Source organism: Vigna unguiculata, chromosome 3 (genome assembly GCF_037176805.1).
Source record: "Vigna unguiculata cultivar grain cowpea cultivar isolate G323 ecotype 2 chromosome 3, ASM3717680v1, whole genome shotgun sequence".
Classification (NCBI taxonomy): Eukaryota; Viridiplantae; Streptophyta; class Magnoliopsida; order Fabales; family Fabaceae; genus Vigna; species Vigna unguiculata.
In genome coordinates, this window is record NC_140794.1 from 17,824,380 (window position 1) to 17,842,590 (window position 18,211).

Genomic DNA, 18,211 nt, shown 5'->3' on the forward strand with positions numbered 1-18,211 from the left:
CACGAGTTTTGTAGGGTTTAGGGTTTTTGGGACAACCCTCTTCTCCCCCATTCCAATTTTCACATTGTAGGAGAGCGCTCATTGTTGGGTTTTTCGTTTTCCTCTTCTTGGAACACATTTAGAGCATTTTTTGAACACTTGCATACTATTTCAGTCTGTTTTCTTTAAGATGGTGATGTATTTTCGTTTACCTTTGATTTGTAATTTCAATTCCATGACTTGCTTATTTCTTGGAAGAGATGCAATTAAGCTTTGTGGTTCTGATTTGCATTTGCGTTTTTGTTCTCTCTTCATCTTGATTTTTTGATGAATAGATATCTTACATATGTTAATGCTTAATTTACAGATTAGGCAATGTGTTCTTAGTTGAGTTTGTTCATGCTTAATGAATTAGCTTTGCTGCCTCAGATAAATGGATGTATACTTTGTTTAATTGCGTTTTGAAACACGTTTTTGATGTTCGCTTAGTGAGTTTTGAACGAGTGGATTGGGTGAGACCAAAACCCTAATTTTGTGACCCATGATAAATGAAATTGCATTCAAATTCAAGGAGTCAATACTTGCAATTACGTTTTGTTAATTTTATGTTGGAATTTGAATTAAATCTGAATCTTTCAAACCAAACCCCACTTTGTGTTGAATTATATCTAGAAAGCTTTGAATAAAAGTATTGGTGACTAGGAGACGACCTTAGGTTAACTTCTAAGTACTGCATTTTAAACTATTTTATTTGGTTGGTATGACCTCGATCAGTGTTAGTATCACCATCCATAAAAGAACTAGATAATTGCATGCAGGTCAGCAGAGAGGGTACCTATGGAGCCATACATCTACTATATCAAAATCGGTGAAATACCAAAGGGGCAAGAGAAAAGATGGATACGCAAGGTAGCACAATACACAATGATGAATGAAAAGTTGTTCCGTAAGGAGTATAGTCGGCCCTTGCGGAAATGTGTCACCTCTGACCAAGTCGCCTATGTAATACAAGAGATACACAATGAAGTATACGAGTACCATTCCGGCACAAGAACCATGACGGTTAGGATATTATGAGACGAATACTTATGGCCTACGATGGAAGAAGATTATGCAGAGTGTGTGAAGAAAGTATTCCATACAAGAAGCACATAAATATAATCCATAACAAGCAAGAGCCACTACATAACGTGTTCACATCATTGCCCTTTTAAGAGTAGGGGATGGATATTATCAAACCTTTTGTGCCAGGAAAAGGCCAAGTGATAAGTTTCAAAAATAAGTAATTTTTCCATTTGAAATTGACACTTGTCATGTATCAAATGGTGCTATTTGTGTACAAAAAAAACTTCCTCAGCTTAAGATACAGAATGAGATATTGAGAATTAGAGTTTTATGAATTATAATGATATTTTGTTGTTTTGCAGTAAAAATAAAGAAAACATCAAGTGTGTAGCTGAGCCACAATATTGAAGCTTAGCCATGACAGTATAAAAATAGGACAACATATTTGGACTTTCTGGCTGAGCACAAGAAATAAAGTTGAGCCTCATGAGGAAACCCTCTTTGCAAGGAAACCTAGAGCCCAAATCCATAAGGTTGAGCAACCAAGAAAACCCTTCTAAGAAGGAGACGTCACATGCTAAGAACTAGGACAAGAGATTAAGCTATAAGGAAACCCACTTGTGAAGTAACCCCTGTGGCTGAGCACCACCAAAAAATTCCTATAAATAAAGAGCTTGGGTCCTCATTTTAGGCATTGCGTGGTGGTTGAAAAACATAGCAGTAGTATAGAATAGGGTCTGTGAGGCACAGGGGAAGTGCTCTTTGTGTAAATCTTATGTGTAGATGCTACTAGAATTGCATTGCAATATTCTATGAGTAGCTAAACTCCTTCGTGCCAAGGTTTGATGTAATCAATTATGGTTCTATTCACTTCTACTTCTTGGGTATTTATGTTTCATTTCATTCAATTGTTTGTGGTTTGATTTATGCTTAATGATGACTTGATCATTCATCTTATTTCACGAGTTTGATTTGATTGGAAGATTGGTCTCAAATTGTGTGGATGAATTGATGACTCATCCTATTTCACTGGTTGGGATTGAGTTGAAAGAAGGATCTCAAACTGAGGTCTAAATCATCATACCTGTTTTGGTGCTGATTAGTAGTCAAAGGGGATACTCGAGGAGAGAGTCTTGCACATTAAAGCAAGGATTCATTTACCAGGAGTTGAGGAATCACATTCGGTTTCAAGTCCTTAGGTTCTAGTGTATCAGGGATGAACCTAGATCTACATAGAAAGAGTACTCCCAAGATATTGAATGATTTGCAAAGTAAGTAAACAAGATGGTAATGGTGTAGTAAAAGAAGATGAGATGAAATCAATTCATAGACCCTACTCCACTAAATCTATCTAATAACTACTATCTATTTTTACATGCACTCTTTATCAAAAACCAAAAACCCAAAAATCAAACTACCAATATACTTATTACATCCCTGTGGATACGACACTTGTTGATATCACTACGTACCGGTACACTTGTTGGAAATGGTTTTTGTGAAACAGTCATCACCAAGTCAAATCCCTACTTGTGGGCATTGATTACTTTTCCAAGTGGATCCAAGCAGAACCCTTAGCAACTATCACAACTCAACAAGTACAACAGTTCGTATGGAAACAATATTGTTTGCCGATATGGTGTCTCGCACACCATCATTACTGACAACGGAAGACAACTCATCGATAAAGGCCAAACCAAGTTCTATCATGTCCTTGGTATCAAATATAAAAGAAGTTTAGTCGAACATCCTTAGTGCAATGGGCAGGCAAAGGCTGCGAAACAGACCATCTTAGTCGAATCGAAGAAAAGGTTATATACGACCAAAAGTAAATGGCTAAAAGAACTTTTAGAAGTCTTGTGGGCCTATAGGTGCATCCTTTAGTCCTCAACGAAAGAAACACCCTTTAGTCTAATTTATGGTACAAATGCTATGATACCTGTATAAATCGGACAATCATCACTACGATGAGATCACTTCGATGAAGACCTCAATGATAGCAACCTCAATACCAATCTGGATTTGTTAGTGGAAAAAAGAGAAAAAGCCCACAAACAAGAAGCCGCAACCAAGCAGAGAGCGTTTAGAAAGTACAATTCTAAGTTGCACCCGAGATTGTTTCGTAAGGGAGATCCAGTCTGGCAGATGGCAAGTTGTGCAAGGAAATATGGCAGCAAATTCTCAGCAAATTGGGAATGGCCTTTCCAGGTACTTGAAGACATCAACAAAGGCATATACAAGTTAGAAATGTTATTTGGTGGACCCGTCTCCAGCACTTGGAACGTCTCCTATTTGAAGTTTTATTTCAATTAATGTTCTGTTCAATATCAATGTAACACTTGTAACCTCGGTGTACTCTTTCCTTACCTGGACTTTTATCCCTATGAGGGTTTTAGCCGAAAAGGTTTCAATGAGGCACTCACATCATCAATAAAGGGAGGGTTACCATAGGATTATATTGTATGCGCTTCATCAACTTAAGTTCCCAACCACTAATCTAAGTGGTATTAGTCAAACCCAATACTTAGTTCCCAACCACTAATCAGAGTGGTATTGGTCGAACCCATTACTTAGTTCCCAACCACTAATCTAAGTGGTACTGGGAGAACCCATTACTTAGTTCCTAACCACTAATATAAGTGATATTGGTCAAATCATTACTTAGTTCCAAGTCACTAATCTAAGTGGTACTAGTCGAACCCATAAGTAGCTCCCAACCACTAATCTAAGTGGTATTGGTTGAACCCATTACTTAGTTCCCATCCACTAATCTAAGTGGTATCGATTAATCCTATTACTTAATTCTTAGTCACTAATGTAAGTGATACTGGTCTAACTCATTACTTAGGTTCCCATCTATCGAGTTATCCTATGTAAACCATCAAAGGTATAATTTTGAAAGAGAATAACTTCTTGGCCAACAGAGTAAACAAGCAAATCGAGGAAAGCGTTCAAATAAAAAGCACAAGTGAACACCTAAGAAGTAATTTTATTACGGTTCAATACATTCATACAAAAATGACCATAATATATTAGACTGTTATAGTAAAGTGCAAAATAAAACAAACCCATTAGCAACATCCTTGACATTCTGCATCTCGTCAATAATAGTATGGTCGACGATAGGAGAAGGGCTCAACCTGGCAGTCCCCCCGTCACTATGATCACCCTCTACAGTCACAACTGCACGCTTAGCCGCCTTGGCGGCCAATATCTAATCAATGTTGAGCAAGCAACCTTTATATACGTCTATGTCAATATTGAAGTGGTAGTTAGTGGTTGACACCTCCTTGTACAAAAACCCCACCTACCTCAACACTTTTTTGAAACCTTTAACATGTTTAGAGATCACATAATGGTGGAGATTAGAGATCTTGGCCTCGGCCTCCTTCAACATTGCGTCCTTTTGCTCAACGCCTTCCTCAACCTTCTTTAACTTCTTCTCAAACTTTAGTCTAATCCTTAATTTTGTTTAGTTCTTTCTCCAACTTTTTCTTCTCTACTGCCCAGTCAGCTTGGTCGACCTCAACTTCTTCTTCACAGCGACAAGTTCCTCCACGACCTTTATGGTGGCATTTGGCTCCATCGCGTCAACCATCTCCAACTCTAGCTCAGTTAAATTAAGATCTATACTTTTCCACAAATGAACTAGGGCTATTAAGACCACCAAGTTTCGAGGAATAAAACCATGAGCCTAGAGTACCACCCTGAGCCAAAAACCTAATTTTACTCTTATCCTTCCCTTCCCCATTTGCTTGGAAGGAGTCGAGCCTCTTTGCAACACTCTTAGGCCTATGAGTCTCCACCACTACCTTAGTTGGATTGGGAACCTTGGTTTGACACTCCCTTTGAGCAACCTCAACCATTTACTTCCCCAATTTGACAAAGAAGTCCCCATCCTCACCCATATTCATGCCATGGCCATATAGCCTACAAATACAAATTTTCTTTAGATATTAACTAAATCACACAAGTTATAGAAAAAGGCAAACTCACCACATACATGAAAAATAACTCCTCCTCACCCTTCTCACGACCATGGCACACCCTATTTATAACGCTCATCCTCCTAGGAGATGTTATATCACAGTTCACCCCTAGCCAAAAACATATATACTGTTGAGCCAGGAAGTCAACAATCTTGACCACCGAAACTTAGAGGTTGCTAGCCTAACCCCCTCATTGACCCACTCTTACCCAACTTTCAGAGGAAGAGAACTCTTGACATGCTCCTCAGGATGGTCTTCCAAGCCTTCCTTGGTGACTTCCATATTCACTTCCAACACGATCGACAAAGAATCACTAAACATCTCTAAAGTACATGATTATCTTTTACTCTGACATCAAACCACTTATATCTCAGATTAACTTTGGTTTCAGAGTGTCAGAGTGTCTTTTGCAGACAATTCCCCTCGCTCTTTGTTCGTGACTAAAAGATGAGATACCCTTGAACTCTTGAAACTTAGGAGAATTTACATTTCAACCTTGTAAGAACATATGTAAATTAATTATCAAATTTAATGAGATTTATGGCATATTATGATTATAGTTGTATTTACTATGTTGTAATTATAATAATATTTATTATGATAATATATATATATATATATATATATATATATATATATATATATATATATTGCAAGTTATTAGGAGAGAAAGTATAATTTAATATTATTTTTTTATTTATTGTTAATTTAATATAGTTCTTATATTTTTCAAAAAAAAAAATTAATATAACCTTATTTGCATCGTCAACCGTCAACTTTCACGGTGCAGACGTAGTTTTCATGCATTAAGCGAGACCTAAGGTGAGCGACGTCGATTTTTGAAAATAGAGTTAAATTTCTATATTATCATTGTTCTTCTGAAAAAGAAAATCACATTAAATATTTTTAAAATAAAAAGTTACATCAAATTAAAAATAAATTAAAAAGAATATTAATAATTATTACAAATATGGAGAACAAAATTAGTGTTAAACTAAAAAATAACAAGACAACCTATTTAATTGATATAATAATGAAATGAGCTTAGTAGTAATTAAAAATTTAAAATAAAAGTGATTAAAAATTTATTTGAACCGACATTAGTGAAAAGCAAGGCTGGATCAATTTTAAAGCAACATATCTCGTCTGCAATCCATGGAAGCAGCACGATCTACTGTGCCCATAATGCAAATAGTTAAGATGATGGGCAAGCTACAGTGAAAGTCAGAAAAAAATTCATGAAATCCTTCTTTAGATAAGACGAAATGTTTTCTTTTAAGTTCACATCACTTTCTTTTTGTACCAATATTTCACAACGGCTGAAGTATAAAAAAATATATCTATATTTATTATTGGAAAATTCATGTATGTTGACCTTTATTTTAATTTTAAAAATAAATATAAATATTTTTTTATATTTTATTTTAATTTTTTTATTTTGTAATCAAATAAATAAAATAATCGTATAAAATGAAACAGTTACTTAAAAGATAAAAAAAAAAATTATCTTAATTTAAAAAATAATTATTCATTAAATGATAAAATTAGAAACAGAGATGTGATACTAAAATGGAGTATCTCCATATATAGATATATAGATATATTATATATATATATATATATATATATATATATATATAGAATGAGAATAAAAATAATAAATTCATAAGATATATGATGTAATAAAAGAAATAAAAGAAGTATGTAAAAGAGTAAATGAAATTAAAGTGTTTGCAGGCTTTTTTTTTTTAAATAGCAAATAATACATAATAGTAGTAGAGGTATAATTATGTTGGTAATGTAATATTCGAAGTTTATAGTTAGAGGTATAGGAGAGTAATGTTTTTTTTTTTTTTTTAAATTTGGTTTCAAAGTGTTTTTATTTAAAAGTTTTGTCCAGTTTAAGTGAAATTATTGAAAGAAACTTTAATATAATTTGATAGATTAATTTTTGACTTAATTATATTTTGAGTCCTGATTAAAGTTAAAATTTTTAATTAAATTTTTATCAAATTTTTGTAATTTATTAAATTTTTAAAATATTAAAACTTCGCTCTCAATTAGATTTGAGTTTCTGTCGTTAGAGTTAACGTTAACTACTTACATACTTACATGATATTATTTTACATGTTATTTTACTTCAATATTGTTACATAATACTAAAAAAATTTAATTATGATTTTTTTTTCAAAAATTTATTGTATTTAACGAAAATTATTTTTAAAAGTAAATTAAAATAATAAAATTAAAAGCTAAATTATTTTTATATAATTCGCTCAGTTGATTCAAAGTTTATTTAATAAAATTCAAATTCGCTGAACGGATTTTAAATTAGCTAAATTTTCACATCTACAGCTTGTTGTCTTTAGAGTTAAATTCACTCAGCTCTTCGAAATGTGTTTTAACGATGTTGAATGATTTTTTCCAGAAAATATGCTCAGGGGATTTTTTCAGCGGATTGACCCATATATATATATATATATATATATATATATATGTATATATATATATATATATATATGTATATATATATATATATATATATATATGTATATATATATATATATATATTGGCAAAAATAAACTTAAAATCGAGAGAAAAGATTACCTTATCATCTAAGGCATGAGAAAAATAACGTGATTCTTTCTTATTTCCTCTTTTCTTGCTTCTATCATTTATTCTCCTTTTTCTTTTCAAGTGCTATCATTAAGTTTTCTTTAAACAAGTGGTTCTCCTATTTCTATCATTTTTTTAGTATGAAATGTGACCTGAAAGAAATATTGGATTATGGGTGTTGGCTAACTTCTTAAATAATTTTCTAAAGAAATATATTGTCTCTTTAACTTCTCTTATGAGTTATTTTTAGAATTATTGTTTTCCTTATATTTTATGCATACAGAGATATTTGAGTATAATATTATATCTTTCTTCTTTTATAATCAGTTATTTTATAACTATAATAGAATATTTGGAGAATTTCAGTCCATTTATTCCTTATCCATTGTTCATCATACGTTATATAGTTCCCAACTATATCTCAAAATTATTTCCTTTTATTCATTATGATCCAATTATCGTCAAAAATAATTAGCCAAAGATAGAATCGTGTTGTCAATAATGATAAAAACCAGAGCTGCTTCTTTTGGTTTACGAGAATATAATGCATTCACCATATCATGCATAAACATTATCCACCAATATCAATACAATCATTTACGTTAATGGAACATTCCAATCAATGAATTCACTGTTAAACGGTGCAGACATATTTTTTTTATTAAATAATAATATTTTGATTTATTATTTTTATTCATTTTTAATCCACAAACGCTTGAGTCAAAATATCATTATTTTTTTATTAAAAAATATAGATATTAACCAAAAATTAGGAAAGATTTTGCTGTTTAACAGACATCAATAATATTTGCGTCTAGTGAATTGATTCCATGTAATGATGCTTCATGTTGATGTCTACAATAATTGTGATTATATAATGGACCAACAGAGTCTTTTCAAAATTATGATGGACCATACATGACCCATGCACATGGTACAATGTCATACATTGCCTTCACACAAATTTATCTATTAATTAGATTTAATTGAAAATATACTATCCAGGTAGCTTTCTGTCACTTCCTCTTATAATATATATAAAAAATATATCGATAATCTTTACTTCTGTTTTATGTAACTAATTTTAAATATTACATTAAAATGAGGTACGTAATGAAGATATTATATATAAAATGTTGAGATGAATGTTTTGTCCTTCGTATATTCTCTGACCTAACCATGGGTCTGCTTGTGTTCATTGATAGCATAGCGCTGTGTTTGGTTGTTTCCTCGGCACTGCTTCAGCGTTTTGAAGAAGCACCTAAACCAGATGGGTCGCTCAGCTTATTGGTCATTGGAGACTGGGGAAGAAAAGGAGCTTACAACCAATCCAAAGTCGCGTTTCAGGTAATTTAAACGCCTTTTCTCCCCAAACAATGCATACCATTGAGTCGCAACCTTAATGCTCAAAATCAGAAACACTATACTCATTTTCCTCTAAAGCATCTTTTTTTGTTAATAATAACTTTTAGAAGAAAATAAGCAAATTTAAAATTTAAAACTATTAAAAACTATACAAAAAATATCAATTTATTTTATTTATTTTTCTTTTTTAAAAGTTGTTGTGATACTTTATCAGCGATCACAACATTTATTACAACTTTCTTCATCTTCTAAAATGGAGTTTACACAAGTCCAATCATGTTGCTTGAAGGTGTATGCAACCTTGCCAACTAATTACAGTGAATTAAAAAACCTCTATCTGGTATACAGCTTGTAATCACATACATTATATTTTATTTCTTGTATTAATTTAATATTTTTAAAATTTTTAAAAATTTAAAATGTCATAAAAAATTTTAAATTTGACTTTGTGGTAAAATTAAGGAAAGATCGTGAATCTAACTTCTCTCACTAGCATGTTAAAAGAAAAGTGAAAAAAGTTATGAATTTAATTCTTGAAATAATATGATACTAACAACTAACATTTATATATATATATATATATATATATATATATATATATATATATATATATATAAATTTGATTGAGAATATATAATTTTAAACCGTATTATAGTTTTTTTATGCAACCCGATGCACGCCAAGTTTAGTTGTTATTTGGACAGAAACATCTAGGTGTGTATTATCTCGTGAATAATATTTTATTAGTTCCCAAGAAGTTTAGTTCTTATTTGGACGGAAACATCTATGTTTATATTATTTTATTAGTCTGTTTAAAGTGGATTGATTTATTAGATGGTAATAGGCTAAATGGCTATGTTTCGTACAGTGAATATATATCCTGATTCTTATATTTAAACATTACATTTAGTAGAAATCCTTGATATTCTTAACTTTATTACTAAAGAAATATATTTGTGAAATACTAAAAAATTCGTAAGAAAAAAGTTATAATGAAATATGAAGTTATAAAAAGAGTTACTATAAAGTTTTTGTGATTAAAAATATGACTCAAATAATGTCATTAAAAATATTATAATAAAATCTTTTCGTCCTACCACAAAAATGCGTGAGAATCATATATATATATATATATATATATATATATATATATATATATATATATATATATATATATATATATATATATATATATATATATATATATATATATATATATATATAGTTATTTGTTAGATATTATATGACACAAAGATTCGTTATAAAATTATTTGACTCTTGTTTGACTATATAATCAGTAACTCTTGTTTGGACAAAATACCTAGTTTGAAGTAGGATATAAGACACTATAAGCGAAAAAAACAATGTATTGCTTATACTATAAGAAAAAAACAATGTTACTAACAGTTAAAATTTATAGATAATGGTAAATTTTCGTTGGCAATTATACTTTTTCTACTAAATATTAACAGGCTAAACTAGTTGAAAAAATGATTATCCATTAATGACGAAAAATATAAGATTCATTGGTAGTTGTCAACTACAAAATCACCCGGTCAGTAATTGTTATAATGTAAAAATAACCTATGCCTATAAATCTGTTGGTAAATAATATTATTTAAGAAAATCTTTAAATAATAATTTATTATAAAAATAAAAGATAATTACTCACTACAATAATATAAGAATTTATAAATTAAAGATTATTAATATTCAAAAGAGTCTGTATTATGATAAAAAATTTATAATTAATTTGTGAATCGGTTACTTTTCGCTATAAAAAAATTAATATCTAAACTAGTATTTTTTATTTATAATAAAAATTATTTTACATGCTAATAATTTTTAGTTTATAAAATGATTTTAGTAATTAATTATTTTATGTCTTTAAAATTATTTGTTAGAACCAAACCACTAAAATTTGAATAGAACCAGGTTTTTGTTTGGCCAGCATCCATGCTCTACAACATCTATATCTACTCAGATTCTGTAATAATCAAGTTCATGTATCATATTGTCCCTTTTAAAAAAAAAATGATTATTTTGTTGTACTCATTCATTCATTTCGAGTTTGATACAAAATATTTTATCCTTTAAAAACATAGTTAAGTAATTTACAAACATTTCTATTAGGGTCACATTCTAAGTTTCTTAAGAGCATGTCATCATCAATCATATTTAACAGGATCGAGTACCAACATTGCATATATACCATTAGTTAACACTTTGTTGAAAAAAAAAGGCATAATTAAAGTATAGAATAATAATCATTACAATCACGTATGATTTTAACCAAGTTGAAAAATCATTTGAGATTCAGGCATAAAATATTATTTCGTCCATATTATGGTAAAAAAACAATAAAGTTAAGTTCATATTGTAGGTACATAGTCATTCATTAAACAAAATGAATAATATGAAAAAAATAATAATGTATAACAAAATTGCTTTGTTTGTGACCTTTTTTGCTTGAATTTACGAATAAACTTAAGCCCAAAAACAAAGGTCCTCAAATTAATTATACTAACTTTATAACCTCGTTAAACAATTCTTATTAAAATTGGATAACATGGTTAATAGACCTTTGAAATAGATACATCTATATCTGAATGTATTGTTGGTCCTCCCACTCGTGCTTCATATGCTAAACGAATTGGAGGATGTTTCATGGAGTAAAAAAAAAAAACTTAAAGGAAATGTTTGTTCTAGTTTTTAGAAAATCATAATGTGTTTATAGATCAAACTTGCCTAAAGAACTTACTCAACTCATTTAACACATTCTATTGGTTTAGGAAAGACTTTAAATGCAATAAGAATCAATTATTTCATTGCATAAATGCATTAATAGTTTCTGCTTTTCATTATGACTAAATTTCTTTCCTTAATATCAAGGCATATCCACTTATGTTGGAAGCATAATCATTTGATAGTTTAAGATTCAAAACCCATTAACAAACTAGTGGAAGTACTTGTGCTTCACACATATGTGTTTAAAGTATAAAATATTTTTTATTAAAAATAATTATAAAAATAAATAATTTGTATATTTCTTATTAAAGTAGTTTTTTAATATAAATATTATTTAAATTTAGAAAAGTAGTTATTAAAAGATAAAATAGTAAAATAACTATTTTAATTTATAAAATAATTAAATTTAAATTAACAATTATTTAAAGAGTAAAATAGAAATATCATTATTTTAGTTTAAAGTCACAGTTACTGAGAGAGTAAAATTTGACAAATAGTTCACATGAAAGAAACAAATCCCCTTTATATATCTATATGTAAATTCTCTTTTGTTGTCCATATTTATTTTCCAAATTTATCCTTTAAATAATTTTTTAAATTAAAATAACGATTCTATTAATTTGACCATTGTTTTAAATTTAACTGTTCTTTTTTTCAATTTGAAATTTGTAAATTTATCATTTTTTAATTATAAAATTACTATAAAATAAATAAAAATTATTTACAATAAAATTATAAAAATTATTTATATTTAATTTCATAATTATAGTAATAACAAAATAAAAATTTTATTACTTTTTATTATCCTAAAAAAAGTAAATACATATGCATTATGTATTTTCAAAGTAAGTATAGATCTAATAAATGTAATCAATAGATAACATTTAGAAAATGGTTAATCGAATAAGAAAAACTATTATTGAGTAGATTATGTTATAAATAAATTCATAATAATTTATGAAATAACATATTAAGACAAAAAAAACGATTTAAATTATTTTAAATTAAATTACATTAATTTTCTTATAAATAAAACGAAATATGTAATGAAATGACAACAATTCATTTCCCTCTATATATGACTCTTATCTATAATAATATATAAAAAGAATTTTCTCTTTTGTGTCCACATTTCAAAATACCAATTTTATCCTTTAAAATATAATTATTTATTAAATTTTTAAAAATTGACTGTTATTTTTACAAATATTTTATAAAATCATTTATCTTTGCTTCTTTCTTTTTCTTTATTTATCAATGATTATTCTCTCATTTTTTCTGATATATTTCACTTATTTTTTATATATTAACTTAATAACATTATAATATCATCATCTAATAATGTAATATTACACATATTTAAAAAACGCATATAGACAAACGCGATAGTGTCTGTGTTTATGCTAGTATTAACTTCAAATATTTTGAATAAAAATTTAAAAATAATAAGGATGAATAATAGGGCGCATATATATATATATATATATATATATATATATATATATATATATATATATATATATATATATATATATATATATATATATATCGTAAAAGGAAATAAAAGTCATACGTTTATAGAATGTATAATATGATAAAAAAAGAGAAATAAGTAGAAACAAATAAAAGAATATGATAGGTAAAATTAAGGAATACGTGCAATATATATATATATATATATATATATATATATAATATGACATTTTTTTAATTCTAATAATTGTTATCTTACATAGAATAGTTTCTGAATGATTGATTTTGTAAATTTATACACCATACCTATTAAATTCATGCATAAATAATTATTTTGGCACCAATTTTTCTTAAACTTTGGTGTTTTTTTTTACTAATTTGACCGATATGAGAGCGATGATTTTAAGAATTGTTTGGACGAATAATTCAAATCAATTATCTATCTGCAAAACTGCAAATAATGGTGATTTTTCTCATGTTTTATTCTTCTTGCTCAGTTCAATTATTTACGGTGGAAAGTAAGATGAATTTTAGTTTTTTTTATTTTATTTTATTTATAGATGGGGGCTATTGGACAGCAATTGAACATCGATTTTGTGATTTCCACTGGAGACAATTTTTATGACAGTGGCTTGACAGGCATAGACGATCCAGCCTTTGACGACTCATTCACCAAAATCTACACTTCTTCTAGCTTGAACAACCAATGGTACAGTGGTAAGACTTCAAAATAAGATTACCTCATATTGAATAAAAATAAAGAAGATATAAATAAGAATAATAAATTTATTGTATTAAGATTTTAGATTAAATCTCATTGTAGTTTTGGGCAACCATGACTATAGAGGGGATGTTGAGGCACAGCTGAGTCCTGTCCTCACAAATCATGACAAGAGATGGATTTGCCTGAGATCTTTTATTGTGAATGCAGGTGATATCAAACTTCTTTCACTTAATTTCAAATGGTTTAATTATTCATGCGTAAAATATTGAGGTGGTTTGTGGCATTGGTTGTTTCAGAAGTTGCAGAGTTTTTCTTCGTAGATACGACTCCGTTTGTGGACAAGTACTTCACAGAACCTGGGGACCATGTTTATGATTGGAGAGGCATATTGCCTCGCAAAAAATATATTTCCAACCTCCTCAAGGTTTTAAACCCACTCAATCAAAACGAATCTTGGAAAAAGAAATACAAAACCCAAATATATTTTTTATATTATTAGTTAATTGATAAGCAAAAAATATATATATATATATATAAATTGTACTATTAGATTTTCCATGTTAATTGGTTAACGAGTGTATACTGAACTTAAATAGGAGGTGGATTTGGCTTTACAAGAATCAAATGCAAAGTGGAAAATTGTGGTGGGTCACCACACAATTAGAAGTGCCGGCCAACATGGTGACACAGATGAACTCGTAGAGCAGCTTCTCCCAATTCTTCAGGTAAATTTCCTATTTTTATATTTTAAATATAATAATCACGATACTATTCATAACGGATATATGCTCCTCAATAATTAATAGCGGATATATCTAGAGTTCTCAATTTGTTGCTGTCTTCCAAGCTTGTCTATCACACATGGGACGAGGCATAAAAAGTTCATAAAAATAACATAACAAAAACTCATGACTAAACTTATGTGAGTTGGTCTAAATAGAAGAAGTTACATTCGAATTAGGTCGACTCAATTCTATCTTTGATGCGACCTTATTTTGCTCAAGTCTTTGGATTCAGTTTATCTACTTTTAGTTCAAGAGAACTTAAAGTAACTTTAAACTCAAACAACTAAATTAGACGTTCAATTTTGTTAATTTGGCTCGACCTTTGACTTATGTCGACTTAGCTTGAATTTCGTTTAGATTGACTCGTCTTAACCTTTGACTTCGACTGATTTGTCTCGATGTTCTGTCGTGATTGACTCATTCCATTCTTCGGTCAGAATCGATTCATATCGACCTTCGACCATAATGACTTGACTCGACCTTTGATCTAGGTTGAAGGTATTGTATTTATAAGTTAAATGAAATCTTCTAACGAAGTCAAATCCACTTTGTCTTTGATCCTAACCACTTTAAGATGGGACTTATGAGGTTAGAATATTTAGTTTTATTCACTTATTTGGTGACCTTTTATAAAAGGAGACTTATTTAAAAGTAAGTTTGGAGTGCCATGGATCAAATTGACATCTATATATATATATATATATATATATATATATATATATGATATCAACTAAAAATTTTCTTAATCCTTGATAAAATTTTTCGACAAATATTTGATGGTCAAATTTTCATTAAAAAAAACTTGTCCGATGGTAATTCTAGCTTCAACGAAGTATTATGTGTCTACTGCTTTTCAGGCTAACAACGTTGATCTTTACATAAACGGACACGATCACTGCCTACAGCACATAAGCAACATTGACAGGTTTGTTAATTTGTATTCACACTGTGTGTAGTTAAGATTAATTTGAAGTATATATATTGAATATATATAGATGAATTTCAGTGGAATACAATTTTTGACTAGCGGTGGAGGGTCTAAGGCATGGAGAGGAGTTGTGAAGTGGTGGAAGGCAGAAGAAATGAAGTTGTACTACGATGGTCAAGGATTCATGTCTCTTCAGATCACTCAAACTGAAATTCACATTGTATTCTATGATGTCTTCGGCCATGTTCTACACAAATGGAACACCTCCAAACAGCTTCACCGACCTTGGTGAACAACTTCAAACCCACTTCATTATCAAACAAGAAAATAAGTCCAATATCATTGTTCATCTGGTTTGGCTTCATATTTCACACTATGCAATTCACTAAAATCTGTTCCATAATATTTGTTTAACGTCCTGTTTCCCACTTTTGTTGTTAAGATAATTAAAGAGATAATGTTCTACGAGATCTTAGGTATATGTTAGATGAGTACGAGTGTCAAAAAATATAAAGAGAACTCAATCTTTTCTCCTTTTACATTTTTATACAGTAACAAGTTTTTAAAATAATTACTTTTAAGAGTATATTAATATTAATCTTTTATTGGTTAATATTTTAACTCTCAATATCCTCACCCCTTATATACCACATCCTGAATGTGAGAAAGTGTATTCGTATCGAAAATTTCACATATAAGTTATGTCTTATTGAACCAATTTTGTAAAATTAAATTAGACTTATAAAATTCTCTTTTTAATATAGTATTATTAGAAGAAATATGTAAGTGTTTGATAAAACAAGTAAGACAAAGTTTAAAAAGAAATACTTTATTGAAAGTATAAGAATGATAGTTATTTTACGGAAGTGAATTATGCTTGAATATAGAGGGAAAATTCAAGTAACACAAAATCATAACAAAAAGTCACAATAAAAAGCCTAAGAAAATCATAGTAGAAAACCTAACAGAAAATAAAATCATAACACCAAACTAAAATAAGATATCTAAGATATCAAAGATATCCTTATCACTCCTCTCAAGGTAGGCATGAAGATTACAAAAGCCAACTTGAAAGTAGCAATTTTGAAAGGCACTGAGATTAATGAACCTTGAGAATCTAGAGAACCTCGAAAAGTCAAGAACCTCAAGAAATTGAGAAACTCGAGAAGTCAAGAAAATTTAGAAATTTGGGAGGTATTGATCAGAAAATTGTACAATAAGATTTCCATTGGTGATAATTTTGGATAATTGTGTGTTTCTTTTTCAAGATGATGAAATAAAGGGTTAAGAGAAGCAAAACTCGCCAAGGGTGAAATGACGGAGAGAAGGTAATGGTGGAAAATATACTAGGTGAGTGTTTTATAAAACACAAGAGAAAGTTGGAAGAGAAATACTTTGTTGAAAATATGAGAACGAGAGTCATTTTACATAAATGAATTATGCTTGAATGTAAAAGGAAAATTCAAGCAATACAAACTCATATCCAAAGTAAGTGGAAAAACTTACTTTAAACAAAAGTCTTTAATATAAAATAATGGACGACACAAGGTCAAAACCCATGATAAGAGGAAGATAGCGTTGGTCCAGCAACGGTAAGGTGGTCCACGCCAATTACACAAATGCAAAGCTTGTTTGTGTTTGCTAAAAGGAGACAAACATTTGCGGCTTACTTATCATCATCTTAACCAACGAAAAAGGAAAAAAATTATAATAATAATTTTCTATGAATGGGCCAAGCCCATGAAAGACTCATGAGATTTGCTTGGGCTAAGCCAACAAAAAGGCATAAAAAATAATACTAATTGTGTATGCATGGCCAAGCCCACAAAAGATTCAAATAATAAAATATTTAAATAGCGAATTTAACGCATTTGAGTGAGTGTTGTGTGGGTTAAGCCAACGCAAACTATTGAAACTTAATCATTGGTGTTAGCATTGCATGGGCCACGCAATTGCGTGCAAATTTTGGCATGAAACATTTGTTTCCAAGCACATTTCAGAACCTCCATCGAATCTTGAAACCTGCATTCAGAGATGCTTTTCAAGAACTCCAACAATCAAGAATATCATTTCATTCATTTAGAATTGAAATTGCAACCATAAAATGAAGTGCATTGTGACTTTAATTAGATCAAATTACAATAGTCACACAAAATCCATAAGTCTAAGATCCAAATAAGCAATCTCTCCAATGGTTTGAAGGTGTCGAAATATTTGTATAAATATATAAAATTAGTTACAATACCAAATATATAAAATATATTAAAATTTTAACAAATATTTTAATATATATATATATATATATATATATATATATATTAAGTATATCAATTTAGGAGAGCCAAGACCACTCTCCTCGACCATCATAATGATTCGTCATTATATGTATCCATATGTTAAGCGTATTTAAAAAAAAAAGTTTTAAATATTTCTATAGCCTTATGAATGAAAAAAATGTTTTTTTCTCTATTTTAACATGTTAAATGTAATTAAATATTTTGTTTAATACGTTTAATATAAAAGTTAGAAGAGATCGAT

At 29.1% G+C, this 18,211-nt stretch overlaps 1 protein-coding gene across 1 annotated transcript; it reads left to right on the forward strand.

Moving 5' to 3' along the window:
- Nucleotides 1-8,800: 8,800 nt before the first annotated feature.
- LOC114176515 (purple acid phosphatase 8-like) lies at nt 8,801-16,141 on the forward strand. Its single transcript, XM_028061578.2, has 7 exons — nt 8,801-8,997; nt 13,797-13,953; nt 14,060-14,167; nt 14,257-14,384; nt 14,557-14,685; nt 15,603-15,670; nt 15,752-16,141. Exons 1-7 carry the CDS (start codon nt 8,830-8,832, stop codon nt 15,963-15,965), a joined length of 972 nt encoding a protein of 323 aa, XP_027917379.2. The 5' UTR covers nt 8,801-8,829; the 3' UTR covers nt 15,966-16,141.
- Nucleotides 16,142-18,211: the final 2,070 nt, after the last annotated feature.